The sequence below is a fragment of the Hemibagrus wyckioides genome, linkage group LG19, assembly GCF_019097595.1.
Source record: "Hemibagrus wyckioides isolate EC202008001 linkage group LG19, SWU_Hwy_1.0, whole genome shotgun sequence".
NCBI classification, from domain to species: domain Eukaryota; kingdom Metazoa; phylum Chordata; class Actinopteri; order Siluriformes; family Bagridae; genus Hemibagrus; species Hemibagrus wyckioides.
The window spans coordinates 7,410,204-7,427,031 of NC_080728.1; the positions used below are offsets into that span (position 1 = coordinate 7,410,204).

General features: G+C 37.3%; 1 protein-coding gene across 1 annotated transcript; it reads left to right on the forward strand.

The window, feature by feature from the left end:
* Positions 1–757: 757 nt before the first annotated feature.
* itih2 (inter-alpha-trypsin inhibitor heavy chain 2) lies at positions 758–16,775 on the forward strand. Its single transcript, XM_058416726.1, has 20 exons — positions 758–989; positions 1,083–1,124; positions 2,306–2,344; positions 3,037–3,209; positions 4,258–4,362; positions 4,885–5,047; positions 5,134–5,370; positions 5,728–5,844; positions 6,465–6,633; positions 6,763–6,888; positions 7,034–7,215; positions 8,153–8,338; positions 8,601–8,740; positions 9,095–9,267; positions 10,350–10,481; positions 10,563–10,676; positions 12,740–12,938; positions 13,050–13,222; positions 14,128–14,239; positions 16,278–16,775. Exons 1-20 carry the CDS (start codon positions 897–899, stop codon positions 16,423–16,425), a joined length of 2,823 nt encoding a protein of 940 aa, XP_058272709.1. The 5' UTR covers positions 758–896; the 3' UTR covers positions 16,426–16,775.
* The last annotated feature ends 53 nt before the right edge of the window (positions 16,776–16,828 follow it).

The following is a 16,828-nucleotide window of genomic DNA, read 5'->3' on the forward strand; positions in this document are numbered from 1 at the left end:
AATCCCCAGTCCCCAGGAATATGATTGATTGTGATTGACGTCAGCCTATGATGAAATGGTTCTGTACTGATGGGAGTGGTTTCTTTTACAGTGACTCCGCCCCCATCCATAGGACATGAGGTCTTAGTGAATGGTTTGATGAGCATGAAAATCTTTCAAATCATATGCTATGGCCTTCACACTCATCAGATCTCAAAAGAATACCTATTAATGAGCATTGTGTTACAACTCTGTCTCTCAGTTGAGCAAGAATGGTATTAATCCAGTCTTAAAACAAGTCCAGAGACTATTAAAAGCTATGTCTTTTTTATGTTCTGAATTTCTCACTCCCATTTGTTGTGAAGCTGTATGTTTTCTTCAAACGGTAACACATGATGGTAACACATGATAACACAAATGCTTCCACATCTTACACATATTCCTACATTATTTTGCACATTCTTTTGGAGATTAGTGTACTCATATCGCTTTACAAGTTGAATTTTGAAAACTACTATTTTTCAAAGCTATTCCTGGTAGAAGACTAAAACATTTAAGCAACTGTAAAACAACTATTTTAAAATATTTTCTGGCTTATTTATTTATTTATTTATTTATTTATTTATTTATTAATTACATTTATTACATATATCAACATCAATTAAAGAACTTATCAGTTGCAGCCATTCACGTCTCTGCAGCTGCACTATTTACACTACACAGGTCAAGTTTCAAAGGTTTCCCCTTCACTTAAAGAACTTTTTCTGTGTCATACGCAACCTGACAAATATTGATGAGGCTCAGAGGGCTGGAGCTTGCGGACTGATAATTTGCCTCGGAGTGTGTGAGAGTGTTTGTGTGTGAATCACTGGCCATTCTGCCTTTCGCTGGACAGATTTCTCTTCGGTTCGGCCACCATGAAACTCCCAGCCCTGCTGCTGGCTGCCCTGCTCTTCATACACAGCTCGGCGTTCGAGTTCATTATTGATGGAGAATGGGAAGATGAGGTGGTGAGTGAAAGCAAGAGGAACTTAGGGAATTGATGAATATGAGCTCTGTTTATGTAACAGACTTACATTTTTGTGTTTTCCTTCTTTCTCTAGTCAGATCATGATGATCATCTTAAAGAAAGTTCCAGATTCAGAGTAAGGTTTTTGTTGTTTTTGTCCTTCACTGCTTTAATATTACTGCCTGTAGAGTGACAGAAGTCGTTGTAGACATATAATGATTCAAAGTCTAAAGTATCTGCCCATCTAAAAGACAAGAAACATTCCCTGTTATTGATTGTATTATGGAGTTGCTGAGGAGACACAGTGGTTATAGTTTAATAAGGCGTGGTCATGAATTAATATACTGAGCCCTCAATATTTACAGGTCACAAAAAAGTTCCTCAAAGCCACAACTTATGGTGTTGTCACGAGATATCAAACTCCTGACCAGAAACTATGCAACCTAAGTTTAAGGAGCGTCATACCTGGCCTTTATTTTATTATTTTGCAGAAAAAAAGGTCACTTTGTGTGCTAATGGTATATCTATTTTACCAGGACACGGTATAATTATAAAAAGTTGTCACGAGTTTCACGAAATAGAGTTAACTCATGGCCAATTAAATCCTATTACATACAGTACATTATCTTGTGGCCTCAGTATATACAACCTCGACAAGATATTTTAAGCTATCACCTCAGCACCTCCGTCCTGTATCATTATATGATCCTGAATATCACTGAATGCTTTCAGTCTTAAGTCCAAAAGTGTGTGTGTGTGTGCTCACTACTAATAACTATTTTTATTCTATCAGTTATCATTAAAAAGAATCAGTGTCATTTTGTCAGATTTTTTCAACACAATAATTGTATTAATTATCTTAACAAGATTAACAAGATACTGTTGATTAATATTGTGATTAAAGTCTGAAAGATTGCATTTTTTGTTGATGTGTGAAGCATAAAATAAAGTACAGAAGGGTCAGTATTGGTCTTAACAGTTAATAAATGAAACAAATGAACAGGATAAAATTTTGTTCTCCAGATTGGGTTGTTATTAAATACTACATTTTCTGAATATCACCCCGAGTATTTTGTTTTCGACAGCAGGTTTTAAAAAAACAGTTCTTGGTAATGCAGTCAGACTTTTGGACCCGCAGTTTGACAGCAGTGGTCAATACGTTAGTGTCCACAACACTGATGGAGAGCTGATCTTAGCTGTGAGCACTAGCTCAGTGAACTCATTATACAGTTTAAAATGTCACCAGTCTGTGCCTGCTTTCCTATTTGCAAAAAAAAAATATTTTATGAACTTTGGTGTCTTTTGCTTTATTTGTAGAGAAACATATTGACCAGTGAAGAGGAGGAGGACTTTGAGGTAGCCGTCATTTTGTCGTTTGACCTCTTTTCTATGAATCTGTCTGTACTAATGCACTAATCGATAGCTGTGTTTGCAGAGCTCTGAGCATCACAGCGGTTATTGACTTCTGCTCTGTATCTTTGGAAAGATAACATTTTGAACCAGAACCACTTCTTAGCTTCAATTTAATTGAAATGGTGTGAAATGTGTAACAAAAGAATGATTCATTATTGGGTTTGATGTGATGTATTTTTAATAATGCCTACACTGATCAATTAGATTTTGTCAGTTGCATAAAGCATGTCGAAGCACTGACGTTAAACTCATGACCTGCCATTTTGTGCAGAGGGTGAGCATGTATACTGGATAATGTTATCTTGGCAAGAAAGGATATTATTAGACAAGTATGTCTATTTCTGAGACATATTTACTTATATTAAATTTTAAATTGTCTTATTTATTAGCAGATAATTTAGCTTTATTTCTAGACATAATTGCTTGAAATAAGCAACATTATCTACGAATAAGTAAACTAAAGTTTCTACATTTAAAACAATTGTTTTGCGAAGATATTTTTTTGTGCAGAATGAGTCTATGACTTGTGATATATTTTATGTCTATTACACTCAAATTCTTAAATGCCATAAATATAAACCTATGTAATTTCTTGACTGTTTTTATATACTCTGTGTGTCTCTGATGCTTTGTAGGCTGTTCGTGGAGATGATATCACTGTTAAGAGCTATAAGGTTGAGAGCAGGATCACATCACGGTTTGCGTACACCACTGTTAGAAGCTCGGTGGTGAACACAGGCCCCAATGCACAGAGTATCGGCTTCAATGTGCAGATCCCCAAACGAGCCTTTATCAACAACTTCACCATGTAAAATTACACACACACACACACACACACACACACAAAATCATATTGTGTAGCTGAGTGTGCTTGATAGACAGAGAGAGATTTTCTATCCTTAATCTAAATGGCTGAAGGTATTCTTGATAGTGCTGTTAAATTGTTTTATTGGTTTGTGCATCAAAGGAATAAAACATGGATGCTGTGATAGAAAGATTCTCACTGACAGTGTGATATGATGTCTGTAGGGTGAGCTATGAGTGTGTTATTCCTTACAGATAGATAGATAAAAATACTAAATACCACAGCATCTGCCATTTATTTATTTATTTATTTATTTATTTATTTATTTATTTATTTATTTATTTATTTATTTATTTAGTAAAGTACAAATCAGGCCATATTTAAAAAAAAACTCTATTTATAGTTACATTTAGTATAAAAACAGTTTAGTTTATCTTATTACTTCAGTTACAGCTGATGTTGTTCCCTGACTTTCTCTTAAATTTACAAAGAAACCACCAAGAATAAAATCCTTGTCATTTCCTGTGGTGGAAAAGGAAGGGAATAGCTTTACATGTCCTTACAAACTACTTCACAACATCAACTGCTCTATCAATTATATATATTTTAATCTATATAGTTTCAAATATTTGTAATTATTATTATGTTTATATTATTTGGAGCATTGTCTGCCTGAATGAGTTGTTGCTATTGAAACTATAAAATCTTGTGACCAGTCAGATATGAAACTTCAACAGCTCTGTGGAATAATTCATTTTCTTTAACTCCTGTGACCCTTGGGCAAGTCTAATCTTATATTCCTCATTCTCGTAATTACATCCTTTTCCTATTATCCTCACTGCAACTACTGAATAATTCAGTAGACACCTTATCATACGCTTTAATATGAATAACTAATGAGCTGTGAGATTAATCGATTAAGAATTTAAATACATCTGATTTACATCTGTCTTGTCTCATATTATTATATTATTACATTTTATATTTAAGTAATCCTAAGATGATGAAACTGTTAAATAGTTTTGTTCTGCTGTACTGTATTTGTGGTCAGGAACGTCAACGGGATCACGTTTGTCGGCTCAGTCAAGGAGAAAACTGTTGCTCGTAACCTGTACGCTCAAGCCAAAGCCCGTGGCAAAGCTGCAGGCATAGTCAGGTATTACCCAGAATGCACCAGGGCTGAATGTCTTACATATCCCACCCAGATTCTTTTTCTTTCTATCTTTAATTAGTCTTAAATATATTTTTTCACTTTACCATACTGTCCAGCCTTCAGTCTACTCAAAAAATCTGTCTTTTACTCTGTCTACTTGGTCATCTGTCCATTCATCTATAAATTTCCGTTTTTTTTAAATATCTGTAGATTATAATCCATATATTCATCAGTTTATTCCTCTATCCATTTTGTCATCCATCTATCCATCCATCCATCCATCCACCTACCCATCCATACAGCCCTCCATCAACCCCACCCCACCCCCCACCCATCCATCCATCCATCCAACCGTCCATCCATCCATCCACCCATCTGTCCATTTACCCACACTGCCATTCACACATGCATATTTTACATACACCAAGAATTTTTTCTCCATCCTTCCATCATCATCATCATCATCATCACCATGATCATCATCATCTCTCTCTCTCTCTCTCTCTCTCTCTCTCTCTCTCTTAGGACTAACTCTCAGGCCATGGAGACTTTCAAAACAGAGGTCCATGTACCTGCGGGCAGTAAGGTGGAGTTTGAGCTGCACTATCAGGAGATGATGCAGAGGAAAATGGGTTCCTATACACACACTCTGCACATACAGCCAGGTCGCCTAGTGCCACACCTGCAGGTCCCACACACACACACACACACACACAGAAACAATGCATATTTCCATGATATCTATAAACAGTTTTGTAAATGGTGTTTTCTCAGGTGGATGTGTACATATTTGAGCCTAAAGGCATCAAGTTTGTGGAAGCACCGAATACACTGGGTGAGCATTTTAAAGACCTGATTAAGATTACACACACAAAAGAGAAAGCCCATGTGGTGTTCAAACCTAGCCTGCAGCAACAACGCAAGTGTAGCAATTGTACGGACAGCGCTGTGGACGGCGTGTTTACTGTCCTGTACGACGTGGAGAGGGAAAACAATGCAGGAGAACTGCTGGTAAGGACAAACTCATGTCTTTATAAGCATTCTCTCTTAAACAATGCATTAAAATAGCTTACAGATTTTTATACATACACCTGTTTCTATCTATCTATCTATCTATCTATCTATCTATCTATCTATCTATCTATATATATATATATATATATATATATATATATATATATATATAACTTTACATCAAAATGGACTGACTTTTTTAAGATTATATTGAAGTTTTGCAATAAAATGTTGACTTATTATTATTATTATTATTATTATTATTATTATTATTATTATTATTATTATGTTAAAAATGTAAACAAACAAAAGAAATATATATATCATCCCATGGCTCTGTATTCCCTGTCACAGGTGTCTGATGGACATTTTATTAATTTCTTTGCGCCGTCCGAACTCTCTCCTCTGTCCAAAAACATTGTGTTTGTAATCGATGTGAGCGGCAGCATGTGGGGACTGAAGATGAAGCAGGTGAGATCTCTGGGTTCAAAACACATTGTGACCTTTGATACGTTGGTCAGGGATTGTGACAGAATGTGATATTGGAGCCTCCTAGGGGTTGGAGTGCAAACTGAATTTGGTAGTAAGGCCATCTTGTGGACAGATAAAAGAGTCTGGGAAAAATTTTTTATTTTACCAAAATCAGAGATTAATTTAATGTATAGAATCTAAGGCAAGCCCAGCACATGCAAAACTTTAACAATATTTTATTACACAGAAATTAGATATATTATTATAATGACTGATATGTGTAATTATTAAGGAATAATTATTTACCACATGCTTAGCAGCTCCTAAATCCTGAGTGCTTTCTCTTAAGGCTGACAGTTAACTAGACATGGTGATAGTATCATAAGCTGGAAATATTTACATTCATTATAAATCTTTAAATGCTATGATCAGGACATGCTCAGAAAGATCAGGCTTGGATACTAACACGAGTCAGTGAATCTACATGCTGTTAAAACCACAATATCTTGTGTCACATGTTTTCTGTTTAATTGGTCTCTTCTTATGTTTAGTTAATCTTTGTCTATTTTTTTACCATTAACTTTTTACACTTACTTGTTTTTTTGTGAAATTTCTCACAGACAGTGGAGGCCATGAAAACTATCCTGGAAAGCCTGACTATGGATGACTCTTTTAGCATCATTGACTTTAATCACAACGTCCGTTGCTGGAGTGAGGACCTCGTCCCAGGAACCTCTCTGCAGGTGGAAGAAGCCAAGAAATATATCCAGGACATCAAACCGAACGGAGGTGAGAGAGTGAGAGTGAAAGCTGTCATCGCTTATCATTAAAATATTCTGAGCATGCTTCTTTTTCCTCTGTGAAGTCAAAAAAGTATCGCAAGTTAATAAATATTTCTTTATTTCACCTTGTCCCCAGGCACCAACATCAACGAGGCTCTGCTGAAAGCGGTGCAGATGCTCATGAAGGCACAAAATCAGGGCTTAATCGATCAGCGCTCTGTTTCTATGATCATCCTGGTGTCTGATGGTGACCCCACAGTGGGTGAGGATTCTTCACACAATCGACATACCCCTACACACACCCAACAGACACATTTAACAGCTTTACAAGTCCACCTGTAGTGAATTGTCTCCATCTGTCTACTCTCTTCCCTCACTCTCTACCTGTCCCATTCCATGCACTGTAGGAGAGATAAAGCTTAGCACCATTCAGAAGAACATAAAACGAGTCATGCGTCCAGATTTCTCTCTCTTCACTCTCGGCATCGGCTTTGACGTGGATTTCGACTTCCTGGAACGCATTGCCATGGAAAACAGGGGCATGGCACAGAGGATCTATGCTAACCACGATGCTTCAGAGCAGCTGAAGGTAACATGATCCACTATCCTTTTTATGCATTTTTGTTCTTCTGCATAAGTGAGCATGTTATATATCCGTATCTCTGTTATCACCATTTTCGTAAGTTTTTACATTGACTTACACTACCGCTCAAAAGTTTGGGATATCACTTGCATATTTCAGCTTGATTTTGATGGAAGACTCCATCAGCCAATCCATCTTGTAGGAGATGCTCCAGGAAGCATGGGGTGAAATATTATCAGATTATCTTGAAAAAATTGACAGCTAGAATGCCCAGGCTGTAATTGCTGTAAAAGGTGGTTTTTTTTGATGAAGGCAAAGTTTGAAGAAAACATTCATCATTTCCATCAAAATGATTATTTCTAACTCTGACATGTCAGCATGTCCTGTTATTTTGCTATATTTTCTACTCAGACTAATTTTGTGTATGTTTCCTTGGAAAACGATAAACTGTTTGAGCGATCCAAAACTTTTGAGCGGTATTGTACATTACAGCTACAGTAGTCGCTCTAGTTCTTCATCAGTCTTTCTTTTATTTCTCTCTCTTGAAGTTAATAAAACAAAATAAATGCAAATTGTTGTGCTGCAAGAAACCGGAATGCACAAACTCTTCTATCCTGAACACTCTTTCATGGTGGAAGACCTACTATCTGTTACTAAGCACTCACACAACCAAGACACATTTATCATCATAACAGTGATTACACATTTTTCTTTATTACACAGCAACACATTTGTTAATCTGTTTATTATTAGCCCACATTTATGGTCTCTGTCAAATCCCTGTGTATGTGCTGTTAATATAGGATTAGAACTAAGACATTAATATAACCCTTACTTTATATTACAGCTAGAACTGATGTCATGGCCGTGTGATTAATAAAGCCGCTCCTTCTGATTTGAGACTTTAGCCACACTGCGATCTAATTATATGTCTTGTCTGTAGACGTTCTACAGCCAGGTGTCATCCCCTCTCCTGAAGAGGATTACTATCCAGTTCCCTGAGGACTCTGTGATGGATGTCACTCAGAATCAGTTTGACAAGTTCTTCAAAGGCTCAGAGCTGGTTGTTGCTGGCAAACTCAAGCCCAGTGCGTCACCTACATTGCAGAGCTTCATCACTGCCTCCGCTGTGAGCCACCGTTCTCTCATAACTAATATTTAAGCACAAGAGACCTGTTGTATAATATTCTCAAACAGGATGATGTTAAATTCCATGTAACACTGAAGATTGTGGAATAATTAGTGTATGTGGTCAGAGAAACCGAGAATATTGTTTATAACATACTTGTTATGCTTGTGTTTATAACAGACTTGTTATGACTTATTATCTTGGTTCACATTTCCAGTAGGGTATATAGATGTAAAATTGAATGTTTTCTTGTCCTTTCAAGGCCAACATTGACTTAAACATTGAGACAGACGCAGACCTCCATGAACTTGACGCACTTCTCAGCCAAAATCAGCATTCGCTTGCTGGCTTCGCCCGTCAGATGTGGGCCTACATTACTGTCAATCAGCTGTTGGCAGAGCGGTGAGATGACAACAGTGTTAAACACTTATCATCATTTTTTCTTTTCTTTGGGAGACTATTTAGGCATTTGGAATTCTTCATCAGGCTAACTGTGTAGATTGATGCATATGCTGTCTTAAAGCCAGTATGTTCTTGAATAGCTTGGCTACAGTAACTAAATGAGACACTTTTTCTATAAGCGCTGCTGGGCAGTGCAGTTGTTGCCAGTAGTTATGTATTTTTATTTAAGACAATATGCATTATAAAACCATGTGTGAAAACTAATGTCTTGTCTTAATGAATGTAAACACTATATGTGTGGTACTACAGTGGTCCATATGATGCCCCCTTTATACTTAATGTTTCTGTGTGCAGCTCTGTGGCACCTACAGCGTCAAAGAAGAGGAAAATCACACAGCGGCTTATTGCCCTGTCTGTGGAGCATCAGTTTGTCACTCCTGTCACTTCTTTACTGGTAGAAAGTGAGGACGGACCTGAGAGACTGCTGGCCGACTCGCCCAGGGACCCGAGACATGGCTGCTGCCTTGGTGTTAATAATATTATTATTATTTATAATAACAATGATAATCAGCATCATTATTCTCATCATCGTTCAACAATGGCGATTAGTTTTACACACACTGTACAGTATATTTGTAATACTCTTTATCTCTATTTAACAATTTGCATATAAAACAGTACTTTTTAAGTTATATGTAATCTTGTGCCTTTGGTAAGTTATGGTTTGGGAAGTATGCATGTAAATTGTGTTCAATTTAGAATTCACTGTCCATTTTAACACAACATTCCAACCCTGTGCACCTCTGAGGAGACCTAAATAACTGATAGAAATCTTTACATTTTAGATACTGAGGTATTGGAATAGGTTGATGTAAATTTGGTACCAGATCTCCAGTAGGAAAGTAAAGGTTTTGGTTTTGAGAATGAGTGCCATTATGATCTGTAAATATTATAAAAGAACCATAGTTAGCTAGCAATCCTGCAAGAAACATGCAATTACTGCTTAAGACTCAGTCTACTACTGTATACTTAATAATGAACTCCTACTAACATACTTACTGAGTATTGAACTAGTATGTCCTTGTATTTAATAGGAATAGGATACACTATATTGCCAAAAGTTATAGGACGCCCCTTAGTTCCAGTAAAAGGAACTTTTAATGCTTCAGCATACCAAGACATTTTGGACAATTCCATGAATTTTATGCTGAAGCATTAAGAGTTCCTTTCACTGGAACTAAGTGGCCAAGCCCAACCCCTAAAAAACAACACCTGAATTCAATGATTTGGACTGGTGTCCCAAAACTTTTGTAAATGTTAATGAAGAACTACTCATTAGATGCTGCTTAGTTCCTGTGTAGTTACCTATTTGTTTTTGAACAGTATTGTAAAGTGTTGTCTGTATTTGTTGTGGAATTACATGGGTTGAAATAGGGGAATAAATTCCACAAGACACAAGGATTAAAAATACACAAGGAACAATAAAAGAAAAAATATATATTAATATTTTGAAAATGAATATATAAATGTATTTTAGTTTTAAGACTAGCTTATGATTTTTGTTTTATATGAGCAGTGTTATTTAGGATTTCTCTTTGTTCCTCTTTAGGCGTCCCTACTGTTCCTGTTAAACAAGTGCTTCTAGAGAGTCCACCTCCTACATTCATTCCTCAGTGGGCGATGCCTGGTGCAACACCAGGTCCGAGCCAGGCTAAAGGAGAGAAGCCTGCAGTCACTTCTGGTACGTTTACTTCATGATGACTCTATATAAGATCTATAGATCTTTGGTGCTCATAATCATGCTTATGTTTACCTACTGCAGTCGAGAACGACCCTCACTTCATTGTTCACCTGCCTAAAAACAACATGGACATCTGTTTCAACATCGACTCCAAGCCAGGACACATCCTCAACCTGGTGTCCGACCCTGGAACAGGTATCACTCTCAAACCTCTCTTTCAGTCAGATTAATATGCATCAGTTTTCTCCTGCCAGAATAGTTTGGAAGAAAAATATCATGCAGGAATCACTCTAACCTTGGTGTTGCTGATTATCCAAAACACATTTTATGCCTGAAGTTCACTTCTTTCAGGGTTGTACTGATGTTATGTGGCAAAGTAAAGGAATCTCAAAATCTTTTCTGCAAACTTTTCATGTACTTGCTTCAAAACACATACACAATGTACAGTGTAAAACTATAAAAAAGTTTGTATTTATAAATTACAAAGGCAAAACACTTCAGGTGATTACAGAGATTCTTTCTTTGTCAGCCTATTGCTCATATTCTTAGAAATAGAGTCGAACCTCTGCATACGAATTTAATTAGTTCTGGAAGCGAGTTTTTGTATTGTGAAACGAATTTTCCCATAAAAAATAATGTAAATGCAGATAATCCATTCCAGCCACCCAAAAATATTACCAATATGAAGCGTATATAAACTGTATGGCTGCTTACAAAGAACCAACCCCTCATGCCACTGAGATTGAGCTTAAACCTGTCAACAAAAAAACACCCTATAAATCACCTAGCTTTTGAGCGCATGCCAAAGGCAATGTTGGTATCGTGGGTTGACACATAAACAGAAGCAGCTTTCTCAGACTGAAAAACATTTGGAAAATTTGTAAACTCGCTTCGGTTGGCTTCGGATGGCTTTCCAGTGACACAAACAAGTTTTGAACGACTCCCAGATGTACTGTATGAGCAACTTACCCCGTGTTCGGTACGGTTCGGTTCGTTCGTATGTCGAAAATGCTTCGTATGCCGAAGCATTTTCGACAGAATTTCTTGCAAAATTTCAATTCTCAAGGTGAAAATAAAAGGGAAAGGACAGGCATTCATACGCCAAGGTTACATTGCTTTTCTTTTGGAGAATTCTCAGGAAGTTATTTTTATTAAATTAAATTTGACTTTGCCTTGTTAAATATTCATCAGATCTAGTCTTTGGATGGTGTTAAAATTAAAATGTTTAGTAGAGTAAAGTAAAGGTTTATAAAGGAATCTGACATGAATATCATAATACCTTTACTCTACTCTTGACATACAAACAAGCTTTACAGCAATAAGACATGGGTTAAACGTAATTGTTGTTAGGTTTAAGATAATGTTGTGTGTATAATGCATTGTATTACTACAGTTACTACTAAAGAAAAACAAACCTGAAAAATGGTTGACAACAAAACAAGATGGTTGTTTCCATCTATAGAGGCTTCTCATCAGTTCCAGCTTTACAGTACAATTCTATACTATACTATATTTTTAAGAAAGTTATTCTGATAGTCTAACGTAGTCTAAGATGGCATCTCGGTGTTCAGATGTGTTCTAAAACATGCTGCTAAGTCTGAAGATCTGAACATATATATTGTGTGAATATACTGGCATATAGCGGTATATATACTATATTGCCAAAGGTCATCTGCCTTTACATGTACATGAATGTATAACAGCTTCAACTCTTCTGATCAGGCTTTCCACAAGGTTTAGGAGTGTGTTTATGGGAATTTTTGACCATTCCTCTAGAAGTGCATTTGTGAGGTCCGGCACTGATGTTGGACGAGAAGGTCTCGATCGCAGTCTCTGCTCTAATTCATCCCAAAAGTGTGCTATCAGGTTGAGGTCAGGACTCTGTGAGGTTCCTCCACACCAAACTCACTCATCCATGTCTTTATAGACCTTCCTTTGTGCACTGGTGTGCAGTCATGTTGGAAGAGGAAGGGGTCATCCCCAAACTGTTCCCACAAAGTTGTGAGCATGAAATTGTCTAAAATGTCTTGGTATGCTGAAGCATTAAGAGTTCCTTTCACTGAAACTAAGGGGCCAAGCCCAACTCCTGAATTCAATGATTTGGAGGGGTGTCCCAAAACTTTTGGCAATATAGTGTATTATAAATACCTGCATTATAATTGGCTATTCTACCCTCAAAGTTCCAGTGTAAAACCAGAGAAGCAAATATCATTCACCAAAACATTTTTTGTTACAATTTTATATATCCCTTCATACAGGGATTGCAATCAATGGCCAGTTGGTAAGTGGCAAGAAAATGAAAAACAACAAACTGAACACATACTTTGGCACCATCTCCATCTACGCCAAAGCAGAGGGGTTGAACATTGTTGTGAGCACCAGCAGGATCGACCTGATAGATGGCAAAAACAATCATTCGTTTTCCTGGGGAGCCACAGCTAATCTCATCCTTAAGAGGTACTAGAATGTCCATTAAAAATCTATCTCAGAGTTTCCCTACTTTTGAGTTCTGCACATACTCTCTACACTGACCTCATTGAGTAAAACATGCATTCTGTTTCACGTCAGTGTGACAGTTTCCATCGTGAAGGAGAACAAGTTGACTGTGACAATTGATGGGAAAATCTCAGTGATGGTGCTGCTGCATCGCATATGGAAGAAACATCCATTTAACGTGGATTTTCTGGGATTCTACACACCCAGCACTAACCAGTACTCCTCCCAGGTCCACGGTCTGATCGGTGTGTATGAAGTTTTTTAAATATTTATTTTTTGAAGGGAAAAAAAAGGGGGGGGGAGTTAGGTTAAACTTCTGTATGTTCTGGATCACCAGCACAATATCCTTATGGGAACAAAATTTTCAGTGTGCTTGTTTACTAATAGCTGATAGGAAAGATCGCATAAAATTGTTGGTAAACTATGCGAGAGAGTGTGTTTTTGTGCGACAATAACTTTAGTGATGATTTTATGAATTGTAACTCAAAGGCTGTGGAAGATTTTGAGTCTACTTTACTGGAGTGTTTCTCACCTTGAGTAGAAAGCAGTAGCAGTATCATGAATAACTCTCACCCTCAGTAGCATACTGCATTGATAGAGATTCTTAAATAATAATAATAATAATAATAATAATAATAATACTTTGAGGTATTCCTAAGTAAAATAAAACAAATTAAATTAACTATTATTGTATGTTATTGTTTTTCTTAAATTACATTAAAAGCATAATAGCAAAAGCAATACCCAAGTGCAAATATGGACCTAAATTGCTATTTATGACCAGTATGATGGTTACATAGTGTTTCAGAAGCATTTATTCTTTTTACTGTGTTTAAATAAAAGACTAAATGTGTGGTAGTCCCAACACGAGAAAACATGCTCCCGTCACTGAGTATTATGAGAATGTAAGAATGAACCAGCCAACAAACAGCCTTTTCTTTAAAATCTGATTTTTAATATTACAATTATTTGATGACTATCTGATGAGTTCACACGAGAAAAGACAAAAAACCATGTAGCTGTGAACCACTTAACCCGACAATGCACTTTGATATGAAAAGAAGAGATTTTTAGCAAGGTCACTTTTGAACATGCCTCCCCCATGGACAAGTGTCTTTGATAAGCTGATGTTTGACTCTGTGTAAAACAGGGCAGTTTTCAAACGAGCCCAGCGTTAAGGTGTATGACCTGCATGAAGGAACAGACCCAGAGAAGAAACAGGCCACTATGGAAGTGAAGGGGAACAAGCTCACGGTCACCAGGTAGTACACACTACACTCTCTTCTTCTTTCGGCTTTTCCCTTCAGGGGTCGCCACAGCGAATCGTTTCTCTCCACCTATCCCTATCTTCTGCATCCTCAACACTTGCACCCACTATCTTCATATCCTCATTTATTACATCCATATACCTCCTCTTTGGCCTTCCTCTTTGCCTCCTGCCTGGCAGCTCCATGTCCAACATTCTCCTACCAATATACTCACTCTCCCTCCTCTGAACATGTCCAAACCATCTTAACCTGGCTTCTCTAACTTTGTCCCCCAAACGTCCAACATGAGCTGTCCCTCTGATGTACTCGTTCCTAATCCTGTCCAACCGTGTCACTCCCTCAACATCTTCAGCTCTGCTACTGACTCCTGTCTCTTCCTCAGTGACACTGTCTCTAAACCATACAGCATGGCCGGTCTCACCACTGTCTTGTACACCTTCCCCTTGATTCTCGCTGATATTTTTCTATCACACAGAACTCCCGACACCTTTCTCCACCCATTCCAACCTGCCTGCTTCTTTACCTCTTTCCCACACTCTCTATTACTCTGGACTGTCGACCCCAAGTACTTAAACGCCGGTACCTTCTTCACCTCTTCACCCTGTAATCTTAACACACTACACTCTCTACTAGACTGTAATGCAATGCCCCTGTCTCTACCTGTATCTTTAAATCTGAAGTAGACATGGCTTAGGTCTGAGAGGATGTCTTTTTAATACACATACAAACATTATAATATCAACCCTTCTACAGCAGAACTGTATGGAAACTAATCTCATCAATTAGATATTTTTTTAAATCTCGTTTACAAAGATATTGTTTTGGTTAAATCCTGCCTGTGATGTTTTCAAATGAATTCAGTTTCTATCTATTTCACAAAATATAAACTATTAGCCTAATTAAAACCATGACCCTGACCAGCATACTGCTAATGCAGGTGGATTATTTAGCTAATGTGACCCTCTACCAGAAAATACATTCACATACCAATAGGCAATGCTCTCACCGAATGACCGGATGTTAGATGTGTTTATCATTAATGAACAATAAGTAATTTTAAGTTATCTTAAGCAGCGGCAGCTCAAGTGGTTAACAGCTCTGGGTTGTTGATCGGAAGATCGGGGTTCAAGCCCCAGCACTGCCAAGCTGCCACTGTTGGGCAATTTAGCAAGGCCCTTAACCTGTTTTTGTGTGTTCAAGGTGTCCCCTGGTCTATTTTAGTGTCATTAAGTGTCCCCAGGTCTATTTTGAGGTCCTTAATGTGTCCCCATGTCTGTTTTTGAGTGCTCAAGGTGTCGCCAAGTCTATATTGGTCTCATTGAGGTGTCCCCTGGTATATTTTTTCTTTTGTCTTCTTCAAAATGAAATCCATCTGAATTAAGAATGAGTAAACTGCTGACTGAATACAAGTCCACTAAAATGACAGTATGGCAAATTTGAGAACTAATGTACGTTGGACTTCAGGTGTAAGTTCACTTCTGAATTTGGTTTATTTAAAACAATGCAAAAAACTCAAACATCTGTAAATATAATTGTTAGTTCTTGTTAACTATTACATTACATACCTCAACATCCTTGTTCAGGTTGATGTTCCTATGACCTTACCTCAGTGGTGGAATGAATTTCTAATCTTAAACCTGACATTTTAATAAAACTGCTCACAGTTTTATTACAATTATAATTTTTGAACACTTAACTAACCCATAAAGCATCTGCACTTACACTAGCTCTTACAAGTCTACTCTGTGCACCTTGCTCCTCAGCATCCTATTAACAATTCTCTATATTAGCAATACTTATAGTGTCCTCTGCATGATACATAATTTTGCTTGCATTTCCTTATTTGCAAGTTGTTTTAGATCAAAGGAACAAACATGTATCACCTCACTTAAGGGAAACTTACTGTATATATCTCTATATGTTTTACCCAGATTATAGAGTTCTGATCTGTTTTATTATGTAACATGTCGCCAGGGCAATACAGCTGATGCAATGCTCTTCTAAATGCACTCCTCTTGTGTGTGTTAAACAGGGGCAAGCAAAAGGACTACCGGTGGGACAGGAAGCAAGGCACGGATGTGTACTGCTGGTTCATCCATAATAGCGGGAAAGGCTTCATTGATGGCCATTACACCAGCTATATTGTCCCTAACCTGGACAGCTTCCTCCCCCCTGTCTGAGTGTGTGTGTGCGATAGTGTGTGTTAGCACAGGAAGACTGAACAGGGTCGGTACGAATCAGATATTTTAACAAGAGAAGTTGTAGAAGAAAGTGTATTTTTGAAATTGCCTTAAACAAGAGAACTGTATAGAAGAAACACAAAACTTGGCAGCAGTGAGAGGTGGTGCTTTACATACATACATACTAATTCCATGAGAAACAATCTAACAGTGTTCAGTGTACATTGGTCAGACGTCCTCTGTTTAAATCTCAATGGGAATCCATTCACATACAATCTGTCCTTATAATCAAGTACTCTTTAATTACAGACTATCCTGATATTACCTAATAAAATCAAAGAAAATTAAAACTTGCTGTTTAAGGCTGTTTTTCCCCCCCTCAAGTGGTTTCAGTACAGAGTTC

Bases quoted from the DNA above. Each gene is read 5' to 3' on its own strand.
- itih2 (XM_058416726.1), top strand. From the start codon at position 897: ATGAAACTCCCAGCCCTGCTGCTGGCTGCCCTGCTCTTCATACACAGC. The intron at 990-1,082 runs GTGAGTGAAAGC...TTCTTTCTCTAG, and splicing joins GAGAATGGGAAGATGAGGTG to TCAGATCATGATGATCATCT. The intron at 8,741-9,094 runs GTGAGATGACAA...TTCTGTGTGCAG, and splicing joins AATCAGCTGTTGGCAGAGCG to CTCTGTGGCACCTACAGCGT.